Source organism: Varanus komodoensis, unplaced genomic scaffold (assembly GCF_004798865.1).
Source record: "Varanus komodoensis strain SLA01 unplaced genomic scaffold, ASM479886v1 scaffold6_4, whole genome shotgun sequence".
In the NCBI taxonomy this organism is placed as follows: Eukaryota; Metazoa; Chordata; class Lepidosauria; order Squamata; family Varanidae; genus Varanus; species Varanus komodoensis.
In genome coordinates, this window is record NW_025336347.1 from 19,434,507 (window position 1) to 19,457,736 (window position 23,230).

At 48.1% G+C, this 23,230-nt stretch overlaps 1 protein-coding gene across 1 annotated transcript in view; it reads left to right on the forward strand.

Annotated features, from left to right (window-relative positions):
• Positions 1-16,615, forward strand: part of LHFPL4 (LHFPL tetraspan subfamily member 4) — a 50,734-nt gene extending 34,119 nt beyond the window's left edge. Inside the window, exons 2-3 of the mRNA XM_044451714.1 lie at positions 11,146-11,382; positions 16,554-16,615. Of these exons, the coding sequence (XP_044307649.1) occupies positions 11,146-11,382; positions 16,554-16,615 (299 nt within the window). The remainder of the gene's footprint in view (positions 1-11,145; positions 11,383-16,553) is intronic.
• The last annotated feature ends 6,615 nt before the right edge of the window (positions 16,616-23,230 follow it).

The following is a 23,230-nucleotide window of genomic DNA, read 5'->3' on the forward strand; positions in this document are numbered from 1 at the left end:
AAGAGAACCCTTCTTCCACACTGGCAACACCCGAGGGCTTGCTGAGGGGATGCCAGCGGGCTGCGTGGCACACATTGCCCTCATTTCCAGCATCTTGAAGGGGGCGGCTGTCGATGGCTACTAGTCCTGCTGGCTAAATGCTGCTGTAACACTGGTAAGTTCTATGGGGCTATTTGCTATTAATGAACCTTGCGACACAATTTTAACTACAAAATGAACCTCCTTATCAACAATTACATAACAAAACAGCATGAACAATGAAAATAATAACAAAATAGTACACCCTGTGCACCCCAAGCTCCTGGCAACAGCGCCAATACAAAAACTGGCCGTAGAGCCACAAAGTTCAAGTGTCCTTTGGAATCCAAACTCAAACAAAAGAAGCCTCTTCAGCTGGTCTGAGTATCCACAACACAGAAGAGTTAGCTGCACATGCAGAATCCTCAAATCCATGGTATAAAATGCCAATTCAGTTGTGTATACATGGATTTACTATGTGGATTCACCCTGCAACACAAAGATGCAAAGGCCTTCCTGGCAAGAGCGGCTCCTCCTCTTCAGTGTTCTCGCTCTTTTTTATTCAAATTTCTCACAGCCCCGCTCTTTCTTGTTCCACCCCTTTGGGCTGTAGCACCATTTCACAGGGGTTACACTACCGCTGGTAGGCAAATATTCCTCTCTACACCAGTGACTGGGGTCTAACTCTGTATAAGTACCTCAAAGGCTGTCACAAAGAGAAAGGTCAAGATCTCTCCTTGCTGATGCCAGCGTGTAAGACACAAAATAGTCAATTTAAGTCGCGACAGCCCAGATTCAGGCTAGAAAAGCTTCCCACTGTCAGAGCAACACGGTAGTGGAACCAGCTGCCTGGAGAGGTGGCGGGCTCTCCCACGCTGGACACGTGCAAAGAGAAACTGGAGAGCCACCTGAATTGGATGCTGTGACACGGTGTCCTGCAACTGCAGGGGGTTGGACCCGATGGCCTTCCTGGCCCCTTCCAACGCTACGATCCTATGAGTCTATGAACGTGGGTAGGACGGTGCTGCAGCACACACCTCCTGCCTGTGGGCCCCTGTGGGCAGCTGGGTGGCCCCTGTGGACAGAGTGCCGGACCAGGTGGGGCCCTTCCGGGGTTCTCCTCCTCCCAGCACTGCAGCCAGGAGAGGCCTCCTTGCTCCTTCTGATGGCAGGGCTGGCCTTGACCCCCGGAGTTCTTGTTGTGAGGCTCCTTGCAATGGCTTCCAGTGGGGACTAATTTAGACTAAATGGTAAGAGGGTACTTCTTAACATTTGGGACTGGCTGTAGCACAGATTGGCCACTATGCTACGCTTGATAAAAGGGAATTGTGTGTGCGAGCAAGCAACAGAGAACGGGGGGGGGGGGGTATTTCATGCCTTCTCTCTCTCTCTCCGTATCATTACCCATTCCAAACATTCCTGACTAGAAAGGTCCCCACCTGCAGCAGGGACGCCTCAACCTTGGTGTGTCAGGCAATTTGAATGTAAATTAGCTGTGTGGGTTTTTTCACAGCTTCAAGAGCAGAACGCAATCCGGTGAGAGATTGGGGCAGGCGGGGGGCGGGGGAGCAAAGAAAGGCCTGTGCAGAGGGTGGGGGCTGCTTAGGAGTGACCTGGCAGTTTGGATGCTACGGAATGGCCACTTGTCCTCCTCTGCTAGCCGTTTCTGGCTGGAGAAGCATCTGCACACAAGGAAGAGAGGAGCAGCAGCTGACAGCGCATTCCTAAGAATGGCCCTGCAGGGAACCAGACCAGAGGTGCTTGCTTGGCAACTCTCCTTTCTGGAAGCCGCAGTCAAGGAGTACACGCTGGGCAATGCGTGTCTCTGGTCTCAGGTTTAATTCCTGGCATATGAAGGAGCAGGTTGGAGACACCTGTCTGAGACCTGCTGCAGGAGCTGCTACTGACTCGGGCAGACAGAAATCAGCTAATGGGCCTGATTGCCTGTTGCAGCTCACGTCTCTCTCTCGGCCTCCTTCCAGTGTCATGCTGATCTGGGTTCTAGTCCCCACCCAGCCATGAACTTTCGTGGGTGACCCTGCAGGCTGGCTTGGGTTCCTTGCAAAAAGACATATGGCAGGATATATGTGCAATATTAAACAAAAGTTAAGCTTTGCAGTACAAAGGGTATGTGGTGCTGTTTATTTATTGAATTCAATTTCTGCATTAAATTAGCATTAAATTAGTCCAAGGACTCTCTAAGCAGTACAATAAACATCACTTCTGATTTAAAATATCCATAACAATCAACAAAATACCATTTGATCTGTAGCCTAGCTTTCTTCCACGAGACCATTGGGTGAGCGTTATGGGCATTGCGCCTCTGGAGGGCACCAGCTTGGGGAAGGCTGAAGTTCATTATACTTTTTCCTCCTGATTGTATCCTGGCCACATCCCTGTGAGGTCAGTTAAGCTAAGAGGTGGTGACTGGCTCAAGGTTTGCCACAGAGTCTTATTGCCAGCTGGCAAGATTTGCACAGACTTCTCAGCCTCAGTCGGAGACTTTAACCACCATCCCACACAGTACTACAGGTTAATCAAGGAATGTTAATTAATGCTTCAGTGAAAGTATGTAGTAATGTGTTTATTTCAGGAAATGTGTGTGTCATTTTTCATTAAAAATAAAATAAAATCCTGATGTGGCAAGTATATATAGCATTGCAGCACAAAGAATTCCCTCTCTTTTAAAATACTATTCTGTTTATGTTGTAATGCATCTTGAGGTTTTCTTGGGAAAGTAAAAAGAAGAAGGGGGGAGAAATACATGTCTGAACAACCTAATCCTATGCATACTTTCGAAGTAAATAAGTGTGCCAGATTGCAGCCTAAATAAATAATAATGCTTGAAGAATCCAGTCTTAATGAACTCCTGTATGAAACATACTTCTTGAACTACAGGCAAATTTTGCTTCTTGCCTCTGAATGCTTGGACTCAGCTCATAGTGGTTTGAGTATACAGAATTAGGCATATAAATGTGTTTTAAGAAAAGATGCACGTCTATCTTAATTATGTATTCGATACATACAACACAGAAAATGTGTGTTTTTTGAGAGAAATTATAAATGGCTATAGCGGAAAACTATAGCATGATGAATTAAAGTATTCAAATGCAGCCTGGATGGGAGAATAGATTCCCCCATCTTTACGTGGTCCTTTTGAAATGGACCAATCCAGCCAATATCATCATGAGACTTGTGTACATTTTGGAAAACCTCTTAGGCGCATCTGGAGCAAATGGTGATCAGAAAGAACACGCCATGACAATCACCATATAATTATCCCTGGAGGTCCAGCTTTTTCCTCTAGGATCCTGGTCCCTCCCAACCCCCACTTTTTAAAAAAGGCTGATATTTTATTGTTAGTTTTCTGATTTACTAATCTACAGCACCTAAAACTGACTAGCTACTGTGCAAAAATCAACTGAATGATTATTCCTTTTCACAGAGTACAAATTTAGATGCCAGGAAGCACTTCCTGACAGTTAGGACCCCGAGAGTGTGGAATGGGCTTCCATGGGAGGTCATTGAGTCCCCATCGGTGAGGGTGTTCAAGGACAGGCTGGACATGCACATGGTGGGCATGTCGTGAGTGGAGCCGGCTGGAGCCAGGGGTCAGACTAGATGGCCTGGGAGGCCCCTTCTGACTCGCTCTGTTTCTGTGTCTCTGTCTCTATAAAAATCTAAGCAAGGCAGAGGATGATGGCAAGGGTGGGGAGAAGAAAGAGACAAGAATCATTTGTCATGGAACAGGCCAAACATTTGAGACTGTTGGTGGGCCATCTTTTGGGGGCGACGGGAACATTTGGGAATGAGAAACTGTGGTAGGCGTAATCACAACATCTCTCCCATGGGAGGCATCCAGCAAGTGAGATCTTGGTTGAATCACAAAATGCCAGGGTAAATTTTTTTTTAAAGATACGTGTGTCTTAAAACTAAAACACAAATGCTTGGATACCTTTCTTGGGCAAGTAGCCTGCCCAGCGATTTAAGGCCAAAGGGGTGGTCTGAGCCCTCCGAGACTAAGCAGCTCCTTGGACTCTTCTGTTTTCATTCTCAGCAGAGTCTTCTTCATAGTCAACCCAGCTGCTAGTGTGAACTTGTATTGATTGAACAAGTGGAAGGGGTAGGATACCTCAGTGTCCAGCTATTTCCCTGCCTCCATTTTAAACCCATTTTAGTTTTGAGACATGGGCATTAAAAAAAATAACAACTTGGCAAATTTGCCTTTGAGGTCTCAAAGGGCTCTCTTCCTAGATGCTGTTCTCTGGCCACCCTGCCAGGATCGCCCAGGGCTGTCAGTAATTTTTAATTGTTTGTTTGTTTGTTCGTTTGATTGATTGATTTGATGTATGTGCTGCCCCACTAGCCATAGGCTTTCTGGGAAGCTTACATCATATTTATTTTATACTGTTAATTTTAATTTTATATTATTATGTTTGTATCTCAGTGTATTTTTGTATTTAGTGGTAATTTATTATGTTCTATTGTATTTCAATGTATTTTATTGTGTTGTAAGCCGCCCCGAGGCTTCGGCAAGGGGTGGCATAGAAATGCTATAATAATAATTATAATAATAATAATAATATTAAAATCCACAGACAACATAAAACAATACAAAAGCCAACATGACAGTACTCAATTACAAAAGACAGTAACAATAAAATCATAAATAAACTATGAGAATTCAATAAAGGCAAAATAAAAGGCCCCTGTATGCTCATGGACAGAATTGGGCGGGGGGACAAGCAGGCACAGCTTCCTGGTCCATCCCCACCTTCCCCAGCCCAGCAGCTGCCTCCCTGGCACCTTGACCGAGGACAGCCTGTAGTTCCACATCACTTCTGTTCTTCTGTGTGCATAAATGTCACTTGCTACCTCAAGAACCTGGGAAAGTGTTTTCCAGGACACCAAATGGCTACAGCCAGTCCAACTGCATAAAATTCATTTTGCCTCTTCTTGTCCCCTCCAACTGAGAACAAGCATGCAAAAAAATAAGAAACCAAAGGAGCTGCAGATAAAATGCACAACTGGGAAAAACTAACCCCCCATGTGATGTTGCAGCACTAGATTCTAAATGGGCCAACGCCATTTTTTAAAAGTGTGTGTGTTTATTTAGTCACTTGTAAGCAGCCCTCTGCAAACAGCTCAGTGTGTTGAATCATCAAGAAGTCAAGCCAAAAAGTGTTGACAAGAGACACATTTTAAAAATAATTATAAAACGGAATCACTCTGCTTCATTGTCAAGCCGTGTCTCAGGGTCATTCTCAGGACAGATTATTCCTTTGTCAGAATGGAATACCAAAAATGGATGTTTCCCTTTCAAAACGGTGACAACTCGTGCATTAAGGAGACTTCCATCGGGTTGCTTTGCATGAATGTGCTCCACTTGCCCACTTCGTGTCTAGTGATGGGTAGACAATATACAAGCGAGCTAGCAGCCGGAGGAGAGGCAAGGCTCCTCGGGAGAGCAGGTGTTTGGCATGCTGGAGGCCCTACTGCTGTGGGGGACCTCCAGCTGACAACCATCTTGGAAGGCAGTTTGCAGGGAAGAATCTTTCCTGGAGAGCTGTGACTGGTCAGTGCAGAAGCAAGGCTGGGCTGGGGAAATGGTCTGACAGTCAGTATAAAACGGGGGTGGCCCGATCATTTGGGGCTTGAGGGCTGGCTGCTTGCGATGTCAGCTGAAAGCTTAGGAGCTGCACCCACATGCTTATCTCAGTGATCCTAACATGGTTCACTCTTTCTTCAGTTCTAGCAGCAGTGAGGAAAGAGGAATCCGTAGCAGGATCATTGTGGGGAAGGAATTAGGTGGTGGGGCGTGGCTAAGATCTTGGGAGGTCCACATGTGGCCAGATATAAAAGAAATATCAGGTGCGGGGGGGTGAAATAAACATTTTTTTAAAGCAGGGTATTAGGAGGAAAATAGGATGGAAATAGAGGCTGTGTGTGAGGGCACATGGTACTCAGCCTTGCAGGGTGTCCTATATGGATGGTTAAGTTCTTGCAGGCTACTATGAAGTCAGTCGCGGGCAGGTTGGAGTTTTGCGGGATTGAGTACAAGCAAAGGAATCCCTAACAGAACAATTTTAACCTGCCTGAGATACAGAACTGGCTGGCCGAGGTGGGATGGGGGGCAGGGAATTAGGACAGGGAAATCAGGCAAGGTGTCCTCCAAAAGCTGGAAGAGAAGTGGATCCAGTAGATCCCATATAAAGTGCGCTCCCCGGAGAGGTACACCTGGCGCAGAGTTTATCGTCTTTTTGGTGCCAGGTCAAAACCTCTTTATTTAAGCAGTATTTAAAAAATTAATAGTTTTAATGATTTTTGCAGTCACTTTTGCTTTGTTGTGTTTTGATTTAATCTGATTTATTTGATGTCTATTTATTGTTCTACACAGTACTATTGTTTTAATTGCTACTGGATGTTATTAGATGCTTTTAAATTGTTCCTTTAAATTGCTGTAAGCTGTCCTGAGATATTTATATAAAGGACGGCATACAAAAGTTTTTAATAAATAAATAATAATAAATAAAAAGCAGGGTAACTCAGATGGCTTGAGCAAAGTTATTGATTGCTTTTGGTATGGCAAGAGATTGTAAAGATTGGAAGTTCGCCTTTTGAACATCGGGGCAATAGTGCAATATATTTGGACACTGTTACCTGCTCCTGGGACTGTCACTTCCCTCTTCTGACCCACACTTACTTTATCCAAGCCCAAAAGTATTTTATAAGGCAACATAGGTGAGATCAGCCTCCATCAGCCTGGAGCCCTCCTGACTGCGATCCCACTAGCATGGCCACTGGAGAAGCACCCGGTCAGGGAAGGTCAAGGATAGGCAGGTAAAGCGCCCATGCCTCCGAAAACGGTATGGCTGGCAGAAATCGACAGGTGCTGCCCGCTGATCACTGCAGGCCCATCCATGCAGAGAGAAGAGCCACCAGTTGGGTTTCTGCACACACAGCAATGCTCAAAGGTGTGGAAACTCTTGAGGAGAAGGGTGGTGCAGTGAGAACCACCCCCCCCCACACACACACACAGAGGGTTCAGCAGGGCCTTCGTTTCAGTGGCATGCTACTTTTTATGTTCATATCCCAAAGGTCTGTAATCTTGTTGTTTTATAAATCCTGGAGCCTTCTCTTGGCCAGTATGTAAGGCAGAGCCGTTGAAGGTGGCTCACGTTCGGCTGTGGAGCAACCTGAAACACACGGTCTGGGACAGGAGGGCTCTGAGAGCTTCTCTGGATAAGCTCGGAGACTGATATGATGGCTCAGCTGAGCTGCACATGATGCGATTAGAAGATGAACTCTGGCTGCCGTGCCAGTCGGATCGGCACCTGCAAGGCTGTGGGGTGTGTGGGGAAAGGGGGCAGAGGCCGGCTCCTGCAACCTGGGGCTGTTGTGCTGGCTCCCTGGGGGGGGGCAGGGGGGGGGGGGGGGGGAGGGGGCTCAAGTGGCCTCTTGTAGAGAACAGGCCTAAGTTTGAAGAGTGACCAGGGAGCCATCTTCTATTTGAAAGGCTGTGTCAGGTAATTCCATGTTAAAGCTGAACTGTGAAAACCAGTGCCCACCCGGGTAGTGGACTGAAGAGACGAGCATGCACCTCTCCTGGCTGCAGACTTCCACACTGCTAGGAAATGTACTGCACTTTTATTTAGATCATAATCATTACTTCTAAATTCATATGTACATATATCCATCAGCACGTGCAAGTTTTATACAAATCGCTGCTGTTTTTTTGGAGATCCCAAGTGGCCATCATAACTCACAATCATCCTCATTCATATAATGTTAATCTGCAATGATGGCATGGAAATGACTTTGTTAGTATGTCTTGCATTGTAAACCACCAAGGCAATTATAGGCGGCTTATAAATATACGCAAATGAATGAATGAGCAGAAGGGACAGAGCAAGGAGAGGAAATCCATGGGTCAGTCTTCCCACTGCAGTGCTCTCACAAACATTAGAATGGAAATTTTCCTGAAATGGATTAATGCACTTATTTTACAGTGTCTGCCATTCTTAGTCTCCGTTAGATTTAGATTTAAAAAAAAATCCAGTGTCTATACAGAGACACAGCAGAGCAGACTATACTGAATTTGCAAAGTCCATTCTTTACAAGAATTGCCTTCAGGTTCTTCAACAGTGCATAACCAATTGAAATATGAGGGCCAATAGCAGGGGTAGAGCGGGCTGTTTAATGTTTGTGGATATGCATGCAGTACTGAAATAAAACTGAAGACACATTTGAAATGTGTCTGCTTGAATCTGTAATGTTGAATTATTTTAAATTGTGCTTTTGAGACTGTTTTCCTATGCAGCAAAGTAACTGGGTGCTTTCTCATGCCCTGTTCTTGCATTCTGCCTGAATAGGATACATGAATATGGGTAGAGGGGATGGGCCCGAGTATGGGGGGGGGGAGCTGACCTCAGTGATCTTGCAAGCCCCACTCCGCCCTCCTAAGTCCCCAAGCTTCCCATGTCAAGCAGGGGATTCTGCAGAGGGCTTCCATGCATGTGCACTTGAACGCAAACAAGTAGAACCCTGTGCAGTTCGGAGCCCTGGCAAATCAGGGGCCGCCTTAGCAAATGCCACATTCAACCTAATGAATCCTATGAAGTGCAGACTTCCCTGTGTGGACTTCCTAGCACAGGAGTGCGGAAGCCAGGGATGCTTTGGCATGTAAGAGAAATAATCATTTTAGAAATGTTTTAATACACATGCATATTCCTTTTACTTCCATCTTTAATGTTTTCTTTAAATATGGAAAAACATTTTGAAAGCCCAGGTAAAGAGGAAACAGTAATTAATCACTGTCTGAGTAAGAAAAAATAGGTTGGGGGCTTGACAGGTCTTCACAGAGAGCAAGTTCCCCTAGCAAGAAAATGGCAGGGCTGAGAATACAGCCTTAGTGGCTGATTTCAAGAGGCTCATGTGGGTTCGGGAGCTAACCTGATCCCTGGTTAAATATGTAAATATAAATAGCCTGGTGTATTTCATGTTTTGGCCTGTTATTCTGTGATTCCCTGGCCCTTCGAGCCTCTTCACCACAAAATTTCTGGCAATTATATTTCTAAACAGGTGCAAGAGCGTGACAACATTGGGCTTACTCTGTGGCTAACAGCTACAGAGGACTGTGTTTTCTGTGTGGTTGGAGCCAACACACTCACTAGCTTGCAAAGGGGACACTGTGCAGTGTGCAACCGTGTGTGTGTGTGTGTGTGTGTGTGTGTTTAGGGGCTGCAGAAGGAAGGAGAGGATGGGGAATGTCTACCCTGCAAGCATGAACCTTTCCATGTGGAAGAACATTTCTGAATCCAGCCCCATCATCATCATGGAGAAACTGCTGCGTCCTCTCATATTTATTTCCCTACGTATCTTCTGCCATACCTGCAACAGAGACTAGAAGTACACGTAACTTTCTCACTGTCAGTAAAACAGACAACCGTAAAGGCAGCGATGTGTGCAACAGAGAAACCGTCGGGAGTCTCAGGTAGCCCGTGTTGCACAAGAGAACTGGAGTGGACTGTTTGCTGCTGCTGTCGTCTGTAGCAGCAAAGCACACATGATCTAACAGAAGGAGAGCTGCAGCAAAAGATAAAAGAAGCCAGACTCAGCTGTCACTTTGTCTTCTCTGCCTCTGCCCAGCCCTCCTTGGCAGAGATTAAGAGATTCCCCCTCCTTCCCTCTCTGTTGTACCTGAGTGTACATATATATGCATCTGCCCAAAGTAAGAATAGCTGGGATGACTCACAAACCTGTCTGGTTCCAACTAATGAGCATTTTCCCTTCTTAATGCTGTTTAATATGCTCCCAGCCACCCCATCCCTCCCCCTTATTCAGGGCAGGCAGGGATTCCACAGCTAACGTTGTACAGGGGAGGGGGGCGGGGGGTGGTGAGGGACACGCGTGTGTCTGAAACCTAAATGTGCATCAGCAATGCCCACTCTGGCGTTTACAAAGTCAGGCGGCCACAACCTTTGGGGGACACCTACAGATTGCCTGCTTCTTCATGATGCAGCTTGACTGACTGATGGCTGAGAATGAAAAGAGTCACTCAAGCCCATGATACTAATCAGCAAAAAGGATCCCCTTGGATGCTGACATGCAAAGCCTCTGGCTACCGAATCACATGCAGCGGGGGGGGGGGGGGAGCATGGAGCAGCTCGTTAGTCCACAGCACCAACCCAAAGCAGCCTGATGGCATATGAGGCTGCTGGCCATCACGGCCAGTGGTGAAGGATGATGGGAGTTGTAGGCCCAAACCTACAGAAGCACAGGTTCCTCATTCTATTATCCATTGCACCATTTAGATTAAAGTGTTGGTATGTATTCCAAAGCACATGCAGCTTCTTTCTTACTTTTGATAAATGTCTATCAAAGCTGAAAACAAAGTTAAAACCTGAAAATCTGTGAGCTATGGGGTAGGAACTGAGCAGGGCTGCCAACAATTAGGAGATATTTATTTGCATTATTTGTATACTGCTAAGTATAATAAAACCCCCAAGGAAGTGGGATGGCAAAGCTCGACAAAGCTCCTTGCCCTTCTGCCTGGCTGCTACGAACAGAATTCGCATGTATGTGCACAAATGCATGTCGCATAATTTGGATGCGGGCGGGGGGGGGGGGGGGGAGAACTCCTTCTTATTCAGGACAGAATCTGAGTGACTTTAAGCATGTATCTTGGATTCTGTTTAGAACAAAGAATATGCAGCTTGCTTCCTCTTGTAATGTTGCTGAATCCTTTCCAGTCTGCAAGGAACAGGGGAGGAGCAGTGAGCCTGAGCCCACAGGGCCAAATCCTGGACTCCTGAGGGCCACCTCTGCCCCCAACCCTAATTGTTTGGTGCTTTCTTGGGTTTTATGTAGTCCCCCATGCCCACTGCCCTGTAATTTTAAAAGATTGGAATGCCTCTTCCTAAGGTTAGCTTAAAGCAGTAAGAGCTTTAAGCGACCATATGCCCTTTTTAGCCCTGCCTGCCACTGGGATGTGTCCCTTCAGAATTTCTCCAAAATGGCATTTGGCCTTCAGGCTGAAAGAGGTTTCCCACATCTGGTGCGCGGTGCCTGTTCTGAACGCTGCTGTGTTAATGACATGCCTTCTTCCCCATTTCTCTGTCCGTCCAGCTCTCTGCCTGGTGCTGGGCTGCATGATATTCCCAGATGGCTGGGATTCAGAGACCGTCAGGGACATGTGTGGGGAGAAGACGGGGAAATACTCGCTGGGCGACTGCTCTGTGCGCTGGGCTTACATCCTAGCCATCATCGGCATCTTGAATGCCCTCATCCTCTCCTTCCTGGCCTTTGTCCTCGGCAACCGGCAGAACGACCTGCTTCACGAGGAGCTGAAAACAGAGAACAAAGGTGAGTGCTGCCCCCCATCCCTGGTTACACTGACATGGCAGTGCCCCTCACAGCCGCCCCAAAGGCTCTGCAGCGGCTGTCCGCACGCTCCCTGAGAGATGACCTCCCCAGTCAGCTTTGCTGTGCTCCTGAGCACAGAATTCATACTTCAGTGTGAGCTGGTGTAGAAAAGTGCCTGGATTTCTACCAGCCTTTGAGGCGCAGTTGGCGACTGTCCTAGATCTGTGTGGAATGGGAGTTTCTTGAAGGTTGAAGAATAAGTCTTTACTTCTCATAACTATGACTGAGGCTAAGGTTGCATTCTTTCAACACAGCTAGAAATGAGAGGGTCTTTGGGTGGAGTGCTCCTCCAGGCAGGGTCCCAGTCGGCCTCCTGCTGCATTTTCCGCCCCCGCCCCCTTGCCTCCTGATCCTGCAAGCTGCACATTTATCTGAGCACAGTGGGACTTACTTCTAAGCAAGCACGCAGTGCATTGCACTAGACCTCGTTTCTTTTGCAAAGCAGATCAGTTGGAGCAAATGATAAAAGGCATCGTAAATCCCCACATGACATAAATATGTGTTAGTGATTGGATTGACATGACTAACGCAGTTTACAGTCGTGGTGTCTTTTTGATTGAAGACGGAAAGATTTCTTTTTTACCTCCCGAAATGCAGCCTGTTTAGATCATTTATCCATCCAATTCAGAACTTTTTTTCCATTCTGACTGGGGGTTCACTTTAGCAGAGGTGCCTCTCAGCACCCAAATCTGAGATACATTCATTGAGATGCATAGTATGAAGGGCTAGTGTGGCAGACACCTTAAAACATAAAATTTAAATTTAAAAGGGCAAGCTCTGAGAGAGGCAGTTGCAGCCATCGGCTTCTTCATTACAGGTGAGCCCTCTGCAGTTCACCCTTCCTGTGCTCTGTGTTCTGGGGGAATAAAGATGGCAGCTGATGGCATCACCCAGAGCTTCCTTTCAGCATCCAAGTCGGGGCCTGCAAGGAACACAACTATGTCTTCCCCATTGCTGGCTGCTTCTCCCCCACTTCATCAGCTCAGTAGGCTGGAGTGGGGAACCGCCAGGGTGGCTGCGAAGGGAGCTTGCCCTGAGCCTCCGTGAGCCTGGTGCCAGCCTGCTTGCACTGGGGTCCTCTTCTCTCCCCATACGCTTTAATTCTGATACGGCCGACTGATGGTGGGGATCACAGAAGGAGGGGTGGGTGTCCTCAAGGGATGGAGCTTTTCAGTAGATGTCACTTCTGGCCCAAGACCTTTTGCTGCCTGAAGCCAAGGGAAAGGGACTTCTCTCGCCACCCACATGCAGGAGCCGACCAGACTGGCAAAGCAATCTTACTTCATCGCCTGCAATGGGATGGTGTGTGTGAGGCAAAGGCTGGTTCTGGGAGCCCAAGAGAGCTTGTGAGGCACACACAGCTCAGTCCTTCAAGAGAAAGAGCAGCCGGGGACTGAGGAACAGCCATGAGGCTGCCGCTGGGTCCCCCAGCATCTGCTGGCTGATGCAGTTGCATTTTGACTTAATTAGTTTTTATGTTATGCTTTTAATAAGACGTTGTTTTAATCTGTCTTGTTAGCTGCATTGAGAGGCATGTTTAAGGAGAAAGGCAGGATATAAAATAAATGCATATGCACAAACCTAAAGGTAGGACCACACCTGCTGTAGTTCCAAGACATGGATGGGCAACTTGTGTTCCTTCACATGCTGGTATGAACTCTCTTCAGCCCGAGCCAATGTAGCATAGCCAGTAGTGCGGAATTACGGGACTTACAGTCTCACAGCAACTGGAATATCCTGAGCTGCCCAGCCCTGACCTAAGAGAATCTTCTTCAGCCTGTCCATTGCCAATCTTGTAGAGCTTAACATTCTTGAGGATGTTCTCTCTCCATCCTATCCAATTGACTCATGAGCTCTTTAAAAAGTGAGTACAAGATAGTAACAGTCAGGGCTGTACCTATCCCTCTCGTCTCAGAGGTTGCTGTGCCAGACTGCTCTCTGGCATGGAGTTCACCATGCTGAGAAAGACTTTTCAAAACACACACAACCTGTTCCACCTCTTGTGGCTGGGGATCTCATGGAGGCCAGCAGTGAGCCTGGCGTCCCCTGTATGTAAGCAAGCATGCACCACTGCTCAGTTCTTCCGTATAAATAGGAAAGCAGATGTATGAAAAACATGCAACCAGAGGCACGTTGGTTTAACCTCCATAATCCGTTCAAATCACAAAACTCTTTTTGGGGAGGGGGATGCAATTTTTGGCAGAGCGTATACAGTTGATCTAGACTCCAGAAAGTGAGGCTCCCATTGTGTCACACAGAAACTGCCTGCATGGCCGTTTCCACACATGCTTCTCTGCCCTGGAATGCAAACGACCTGTTGGACCGCAGGCACTTCTTGCCATCCCAGAGCTGCGAGCGATGGGAGCGTGTGGGCCTTTTTTTCACAAATCTTCAGCAGCCAGGAAGACAAACGGGTGCACTTCTCCATGCAGGGCAAGGCTCTCAGAGGTTGCAGGTCCCAGTGCTTCTGTCTGACTTCCAGGACCAGAGGCAGCTTACCTCTGAGCACCCGTCAGTGGGGAATGTGAGCAGGAGGGAGCGGCGGCACCCATGTGCCTCTGGTGGGCTTCCTGGCAAGGCCGCTGCCTGCCCACAGCGGGACCACAAGGCTGACCTGGATGGGTCTTTGGTATGATCCACACCCCCCTTCCCGCTCCTGCTGCAGGGGCAGGAGGGTGGCAGTTGGCTGAAGCAAGCCTAGCTGTTCAGCAGGGTGCCTGGACCATTTTCGGCTCACTGGCTGAACTCAATTCCAGAGAAGCTCCTGGGGGCCACGTGCGATTGGTCGATGTTGCAGATGGAGTAGGGCCAACACAGCAGCACAGTTTAAAGCCTTTCCTGCCAGTAACTAGGCCTTAGGAAAGCATTTCCACCTTTCAGAAAGGGGAAAGCACCGTCGTCTCCAGGAAACCACCAATCAAGCAGTGGTTGGGGGAATGGGAGGGGCTTAGCAATCGGGGATCCCACAGGGCAAGGCTGGGGCTCCAAGCACATCAGATTTGGACCTTGGACCCAAGGCTCTGCACTGCTGCTCTTAAAGGAGAGGTGTTCAGACTAAGTCAGGAGACATAAAGCCGTGGGTCAGCCTAGGATTTGTTCCTTGCACCGCCACCTGCCCTCTCTGACAGGAGCAAAACTGGTGTCAGCAAGGTTGCTGCCTCACGTGGCACAGCGCTTATAGGGCGCTGGATTAGGACTGGGGAACCCAGCTTCAGCTCATCAGGCAGGCATGAGATGAGGTTCACCGGGTGCCTTTGGATCAGACCACCTCTCCCAGCCTCAGAGGGAGAAACGGGGCTCCGTCCAGCCTTGCATGTGCTGCTGCCCTGGCCCTGATGAGACTGGGACAGAAGCCAGGAAAGCCTAAGGTGCCTAATTGGAAATGTAATTAATCAGAAGAAATCTCCTGGCCTCTGGTTTTGTCCATCTGTTTAAATCAGGAAAAAGACAGCCAAGCCAGCAAGAACCCAAATGCTGGAGCAGCAGAAAGCAATGCTGGAAGGGAATCAAGAGCCAAGCAACCCTTCCCCCCACCCTTGTTGATGTGCAGAGAGAAACACAGATTCCTTTCCCAGCCTCTCTGGAGCTGAAGGAATGGACACAACTCACCTACTCTCTTCCTAGACTTTGTGCAGGAGCAAAGATTTTGATCATGGTTTGGCTGGCCTGATAGTGCCAGCTTGCATTCAAAAAAGAAGGCACGCTCCCAGCCTCACATTAGGGTGTTTTTGAAAAACACACAGGGATCTTTTTAGCAAGTAAAATTGCATGCAATCCAGTCTTGCCGTTGTCAGCTGTTCAAGCAGAGCCTGCTGCTGTGCCTTGAATGGCAGCTCAATCTGCAGTGGTTGGTTAAAGATACTGATGAGCCCCATACGTCGCAAATGTTCAGCTCTCAGCTCCTCCAGATCCACTGCTGTTAAGAGCCAATGCGGTGTCGTGGCTGGGGTGCTGAACTGTACTCAGGAGCCCTGGGTTCTAGGCCCCATTCAGCCATGACGTTCACTGGATGGCTTTGGGCAAATCCCAGATTCTCAGGCTATCCTCCTTCACAGGGTGGTGGTGGTTAGGTTAAATCGGAGAGGAGAACTTTGTAAGCTGCCTTGGGTTCCTTGCAAAAGTAAGAAAAGCAGGGTATAAATGTAATGATTTGTAAACCATTCCATATTATTTGTGAATAATAATCTGTAAACCATTCCAAGAGCAATGTGCTGATGGTACAGTATATCATTTTAAATAAATAAATAAATAAATAAAGTCAGGGCTACATGAGCCAGTTAAAGAGTTAGCAATCTTCTCCACTCTACTTGTAACTGATTTTAGGCAGTGGTAGAGAAAACCATCCTGCCAGCTGAATCCCTTAAATACAACCTACCAGATGTCCACTCTAGCGCTAAGAAAAGAGAAGCCAGCATATTTCTAAATGAATAACATAAAATAAGGGTGAAGAAACTGTTTGATGAAATCATGGTGCACTGCTGAGCTGAACTTTGCTCCTGCCTCTCTCCTCCTTTTAAAAAGCTAGATGCACACTTTTGTTCTGGAACGAGACTAGACCACAACATTGGTGCTCAGCCAATCAGAAGTCTTACAACAAATTTAATAAGAAGAAAGCCAGTGTGGTGTGGTGTGTTGAACTGGGAGTCAGGAGATTCAGAATCAAGTCCCCACCTGCCCATGAATCTTACTGGGTGACTTTAGGCCAGCCACTGAGTTCTAGCCTAACCAACCTCACAGGGTTCTTGCAATGCTAAAATGGAGATGAGGAGGATGATCTAAGCTGCCTTGGATTCCTCACAGGGGGAAGAAAGGCAAGATGAATATAATTATATTTATCCACCCTAATGAAACCTGTGGTAGCTGCTTCTACATAATTATTAGATTGAAAATCACGGAATGGCACAGACTTTGGGAAAACAATACCACCGGCCGCCATTCATCGTCACAGGCAATGTCCAAGGAGTATGTGGGACATTTGCTCAAGGCACGGTCCTCATGACCACTAAGACAGCCGTTGAGCGCAGAAATATACCCACAGCCTCAAAACAATGCCAGGGAACTTCTGAAAGCCAGAGCTCAATCCTGATTTTCTCTTTTTATGTTTTCAACAGATTTTGTTGGCACTGCGGTAAGTTCTGTGTGTTGGTGTGACCTAGTCTGTCCTACCCATTAGTGGAGGTTTAGTCTAGTTCTGTTGTGTCCCTGTTCACATGTGTCTATTTGTGTAAAAAGATGATGCCACTGTTTGTCTAATCTGTCTGAGGAAGAGTGAGGGAGTATCTCCATGTATGCTTCTGTGTTTGACCTTTGCCTGCCCCTCTCTGTGCAAATGGAGCCACAGTGAGTGCGATTTCTGGACTGTTTCCTTGGAAGCCCTGATGCTCATGGCTACTCGGGCTCATCTAGCGTGATCTAATCCAGGGGCCACCATCCCACATGGCTGCCGTTTACAGTTGCAGCCATCTGCTGTAGCCACAGTCAGCCCATCACTCTGAGAGCATGGAGGGCCTAGACTAGCTCATCCTCACCCCGGTGTCCTCCAGAAATTCTGGACTACAACTCTCAGCCGTTGGCTCTGCTGCTTGGAGCTGATGGAAGTCCACAACCTGTGGAGGGAGGCAAGCCGGGCAAGGCTCTGCTAGACAAACCCACCCCGCTTCACTCACAATTTCCTCCTCTTCGTGGCTCTGGAAGGCCTCCCGCATTCTCAGCACCCGTACAAATGTTATTCTGAACACCTTCCTCCCACACTGGGTTCGAACAACATGGCTGAGTTGTCATGTCATGCAGACTGGCACCCATTTCCCCAGGATGGCTTGTATGTGGGCAACAAGGCACCCCAATAATCCACTAGAGGTGATGAGTTCTCATGTCATCCAGTCCCTGGCCATCAGCCCTCTCACTGGTACGGGAAAGCAGCTAGTGAGCCCCATGGCAAGGGGGCAGCATATCCTTGCTGCTCTGGCCATGGAGCTCACAGGCAACCAGCAGTGCCAACTACCCTCAAAGTACCCAGTCAGCATTTGAGGCAGCTGCCATGGCTTCCCCACACTGAGGCTTTTCAGGCTTTTCCCCCTTCTAAACGTTCTAACCACTGGGAGGCACATTTTGCACCGGGGGTGGGGGGGAAGGGTTTTGAGTGAGAATGTAATGGTTTCGGGCTGGGACTATACTACGTATGTCCCAGTCCCAAATCCTCAGTTTCTTTTCAAACTCCCCTTTTTAAAGAGACCCAAAGTTTTGGCAGGTAATTATCAAAACCACTTTTCCCTTGAAAAAGGTGGAAGGGCACTTTTGCACTTTCCCAAAGCAAGATGAGGATTTTTCTGCAAAGGGGGTGGGAATCCCCACCCCCCACATCCATCCTCACAGTGTGAGATCACTTTGCCTTAAGGGGAAGTTTTAAAAGAAAAACCAATTTTGCAATTTGAAAAAAAAACCCATGGCAAGCCTAAAACAGCTTGCTGCAGTGGTCAGGAGCAATGGAAATACTTGTTCTTCTCAAGGTGTCCCTTGGGATGCCTGCAGGAGAACCAAGCGATGAGGATGAGGCCAACAGCCCACCGGGAACCTCATCACTTTTCAGGGCTCACCAGAGGTTGTTTGCACAATGACCAAGCCACATGGCTGCAGGGCAGGCAAATTTACCCAAAGAAAGTTATCCTAACCCTACATTTCCACATCCTCTATTTAGCTAGGAACACTGTGTGGCTAAAGCGTAGCCTTTGCATTAATCCCGCTGCCAGTACGGCAAGTCCTCAACTCTGCCACAGCAAGTTTAAACACTAGCCAAAAAGCAGAGAGGCAAACTACACCTCTAACCTCTGCCAGTGTGTTCTGGCGTAGGTTAGAGGGCTGCCGGGGGATCTTGAAGATCTGAGTCCTAGTTCCCACTTGTTCATGAAACTCACTGGATGCCTTTGGGACACTCTCTCTCAGCTTAACCTGCCTCACAGGACTGTTGTAAGGATAAAATGGAGCTATGTAACTCGCCCTGGGTTCCTCTCAAGAAGAAAAAGGCAGGATATAAATGCAATACAATACATAATATAGAGGGGGGCCCTCACTATCTGGACCTGCCTCAAGATCCACATGCCCTCCAGTCCTCCCACCTTCAGGTGTCCACACATTCAGTGGAAATTTGGAAAGAAGGTCCTGTGTGTGTACAGCTAAACACACTTAAGCTCTCCATTTAAGCAGAAACCGGTTCTGTTTCTGACATTCTAACAAATACACAGTTGTTGGGGACAGATTTGGCAAGCGTGGTCCTGTTCTCACTTCCAAACATTCATTTCAGGCATGGAGGGGTCCTGAGCGAACAGCCTTTTTGTCTCTCAAGACTGCACAGTGAGAGTGATGATGCAGGATGAGTCAGTCGTCAGCAGGAAATCATAGTCAGCTAGAATGGCATAAGGCCTCAGGTGGCCAGGCCTCAAAGCAGCCCTAACCAGAAGAACCCAGCAGCAACAAATAACCCACATCGATTCACCTCTTGGTACCCAGCCTGACTTGATCAGGCAAGCCTTTCTCTGCCTGAGGCCTTCCAAATGTTTTGGACTTTAGCATCTATCAGTTCCAGTTGGCAAAGCCAATTGTCAGGGATGATGGGAATTGCAGTCCAACATCTTCTGGGAAACATTACACTGGGGAAAGGCTACCCTAGCCTCTTCATATGGCTGGCAGATGCAAGGCGACATAAAATAACCAACCGAAACTTGCAGCCACCGATTTGGACTTTTCTTGAAATGGTATTTAGATTACATGGATGCAGAATTTTAGCTGTTTAGTCCACCCCACCCCAGTGCTGCCTGTCACCAACTGTTGTACAATCTTGTGCAGCGAAAACACACATGACTGACACTACTATGCATTTTCTCCACAGAGGATATAATGTAGAAGAGGCAGGAGGGCCCCACTCTTAATTGGTACCTGGACTAGACTCCTCCCTCCCTGCCCACCTCCCTCACCACCTTTCCTTTGCTGCTGCCAACCGGGGAAAAAACATCCAAACCAGAAGTCGCGGAATGTGCAGACCTACCTGTGCGCCACTTCCGGAGACGCACCCATCCCTCATGATCGCTGGCTTTGGCTCCTGCCCCCTCTGCTGAGTGGCTTCTGGTGGACAGAAGAATGACACAGACAACCTGACCCATCCTCAACTTTCTGCTTTGGGGAAAAGGAAACATGCACACTCCTATTTTGCGCTGAAACAGAATGACATCCCTGGAGTTTTTAACCAGTTCTTTCCAACGGGATTTCAAGCTTTCCAGGAAAAGCTTTCAGTATGCCTCCACCCCACCCCCTTCTTCCCAAGAGCTGGTGCCAAGATGCTACTGCTGCCACAGACTTTGCCAGGGCCACCTCTTTGCCTCCTCTTCCCCCATTTTCAGCAACTTTAACCACCCTTACGCCCATCCAGGGCCACCCAGCACCTGAGACTGTCCCATTTGATACTTTTGTGTGTAAATTAAATCGTCTCTGAACAGGGTAAGGTGAGCTCGAATCCCCCTTCCCTGTGGGGGTTTCAGCCACCGGAACTTTGCATTCTCCACTCATTCTGCCCAGGTAATGGAGCCGTACCTTGATGTGTAGAGAAGGGGAGGGGGGGCTGGTTGGCTGGCCTTTCTCTGCTCACTGTGGGCTGCTACACAATCCCGGCCTGCAGGGTGGCTCCTCTAATGCTGAATGTAAGCCTCGGCCAGGCCTTGTGAGCATGATGGGAGGAAGTAGCCCAGCACGAGGCGGCGGTGGGAGCAAGGCCTTCCTCTGGTCTGCTGCCAGGGCTGATGCCCTGCCCGGCTGTGGTTCCAGCTCAGCTCCAAGGCTTGAGCCGAATACCATTTCCTTTGAACCTGTGGTGCTGCTCCTCCCCGATCTGAAGCAAAACCACAGCAAGGGGAGCATGGCTCGAGGCAGAAAGCAGGGCAGGACAGGGCTCTCCTGCGCCGCTTGGGGAACTGTCTCCCCGACAGGAGGAGGTGGGCCTTGTGGGTGCCCCCTTCCCTCCGCCAGAATGAGCATCCTCAGGATCCTGTGTTGTGGGCTAAGCTGTGTGAGAGGCAGATGACAGCAAAGGACCTAATCCCCTCTCCCAGAACTCCCCACCCCATCCCCATTTCCATGCTTTCACTCACACTGAGAACTAGGGCAGAGAGGCACCAGCCCGAACGCTGGGACACGCGTGCCCCCTCCAGACAACAGTGTGGCAGCCAAGCCAGCCCCCCACTGCTTGGTCTGACTACTGAGACGGTCCTATGGGGCAACCCTTTGCCCCCCCCCCCCATACAGCTGTCAAGCCTATCAGTGTGCTGCTGTTGCCGCTGCCACTTGAATCAAGCTAGGCCTCGGGCCAGAGCTGGGCCTCAAATAGATTGGAACGTGGCTTCATACTGAAGAGTCTTCCAGACTTGGATGAGGCCTAACCTTGTCTTGTGCCAAAGTGTGCAACTTGGTATCATGGATACAGAGACCAGTTCAGCCTGTGTAAAGCCTCCCCACTTCCTTTTTCACAGCTCCCACCAGCAGCAGCTATTACCATAATAAAGCCCGTGACACCCCGAAGCGAGCAATAGCAACCTTGGCAAGGACCCGGGAATACCTTTCCTCAAGCTGAAAATAATCAATGCCCTGAGAATGAAGGGAGTCTGCTCCATAGGCAGACATAGCCAGAAAAGTGGGGAGGAGGAAACTAAAAGGAGGCCAGAGAATAGAAGGAAACGCCAGAAGGAAATGCAGAGAGCCTAAGGCATTTTAGTTTCCAAGGCAGAAAATCCAAATGGCATCCTCCATGAAAATAAAAACATAAACCAAAAAGCTGACAATTTACTGCCCGTTAGCAGGACTCCAGAATCTGCTGTTTTTAGGGTGGCTGCCCCATCCTGTCTAATAGCATGGCCAAGCTTGAGAAGTAGACCTAAAACACGAACCCCCAAGTGAAGAAAGCACAAAGGAGCCCTGGGTGAGGGAGGGGATCAAACTAAAACCTTATTGTAGCATTAAGAACTGGGGGTAAAAGGATGGCCCAGGAGGTGCAGCTCTCTCACCATTTCATAGTAGCCAAGAAGGGTGGGTGGATCTGCATTATTCGGTTTGCAGCAGGGAAATGATGGGACCCTGACTAGATTCCCTCTCACATGGATACACCGAATCACTCGAACTTTTTAAAAACAACAGTGAAGAACAAGTCTCGTTTGGCCCAGAAGGAAGCCCATTCAGGACTGATAAGCTGGGTGAAGCACTCATCAGTGTGGAAAACCTAACTCGTCACAGTGATTGTAGTATTATCACATCACTGTGTTCATCAGGCTGAAACACCCAGAAATTGCCAGTGAATCTGGGGATTGTGCTCCTGCATCTCTTCAAGTTCACGTTTGTTGCTAACCTGCTGCCAAGTATGGTGATGCCACTGATAAGATGGAATTAGCTAGTTCATTCAGCTATTGCAAAGTCTCTGTCAGGAGCAAACCTCCCTCCCACTCAATAGCCGCAGTCAATTTATGAGATGTTAGGAAAGACCAAAATGGATGCGATCTCAGCTGTTCCGCATTGCTCATGAAAAGCTGTAATCAGGGACGCCATTGGGGTAAGACCTGGGGGCAGAGCACCAGCGCTCTGCTCAGCAGGAGGAGCAGGAGGCCCCCAAATGCAGTGGGGCTGGCTTACCCCCAAAGTCAAGTAAGAGAACACAGGTTGCCACCTAAAAGAGATCCCACTGCCGCCGCCACCCTTGCAGGACGGTTAACTACAGTCTCACCTAAAATTACCTAATTGTACTGCAGGCCCCAGTCTCTTACACACTTTCTTGAGAGTTGTTTTCATTAAACCTAGAGGGATTAACTCCGGAGTAAACACAGACAGGATTATAGGATAAACTCACATCTCCAAAACAAAAGGGAATCATTACCAAGAGGGGGAAAATAGCCAAACCAGATCAAGGCATTCCCACTTTGTAGGCCTCGGCACACAAACCCCCTAGCATTTTCAGATCTCAGTCACACCTTCCTGGTTAGGAAAGTCCAACATATCTTGGTAAATGGTAAAGCAGCTTGGAACAAAGGTCCAGCACTGGCCTGCAACTCCACTAGCCAACAGGGCTTTTTAAGAGGCCATGAGCCGCCGGAGCAAGTTTAGCCTGCACTGGGGGTGGGGGGAGGACAAGACACAATTGTGTACACATTAAGTTACATGCGCTGGAAAAGTGGAATTGCTTTTGATGGAAACAGCAAGACTGATGGGGAAGGGAATACAGTAGCTGTAATATATATCCGTATTTTAGTACAAAAAAAGTTTGATACAGTGTTTCACAAAACCTTAACTGGAAAACATAAAATTCAAGATGGATTGGATTGGACCAGAACCTGTTGCATCAATTGAAAGCTGCAGATGTTTTCAGTGTTGGGATTTGAGGATGGGATTTATGATTATCAACTGCTTGCACATCTTTGAATCCATGTAAGGGTCATGGGGAAGGGGTGGAGGACCTTTAGAAATGTGGTGCATAAGAAGGAATATGTGCTTGATCAGACCCTGCTATGTATTGCCTTTGAAAGGGAATTCCACTACTGCCACATGAACATTATAGGTTGATGATGCAAACAGTCCACCACTTTAGACCTTAATTTTCTAATTACTACTTAGCATCCCTGTGGATGGAGTTCAGGTCCACTATATTAACATCTGCTCTGGGTAAATTGGTGGAAAATAATTGAGCATATAGAGAAGGTCTGGGCAACTTCTGACCCTCCAAGTGTTTTGGCCTACAATTCCCATCATTTCTCACCACTGGCTA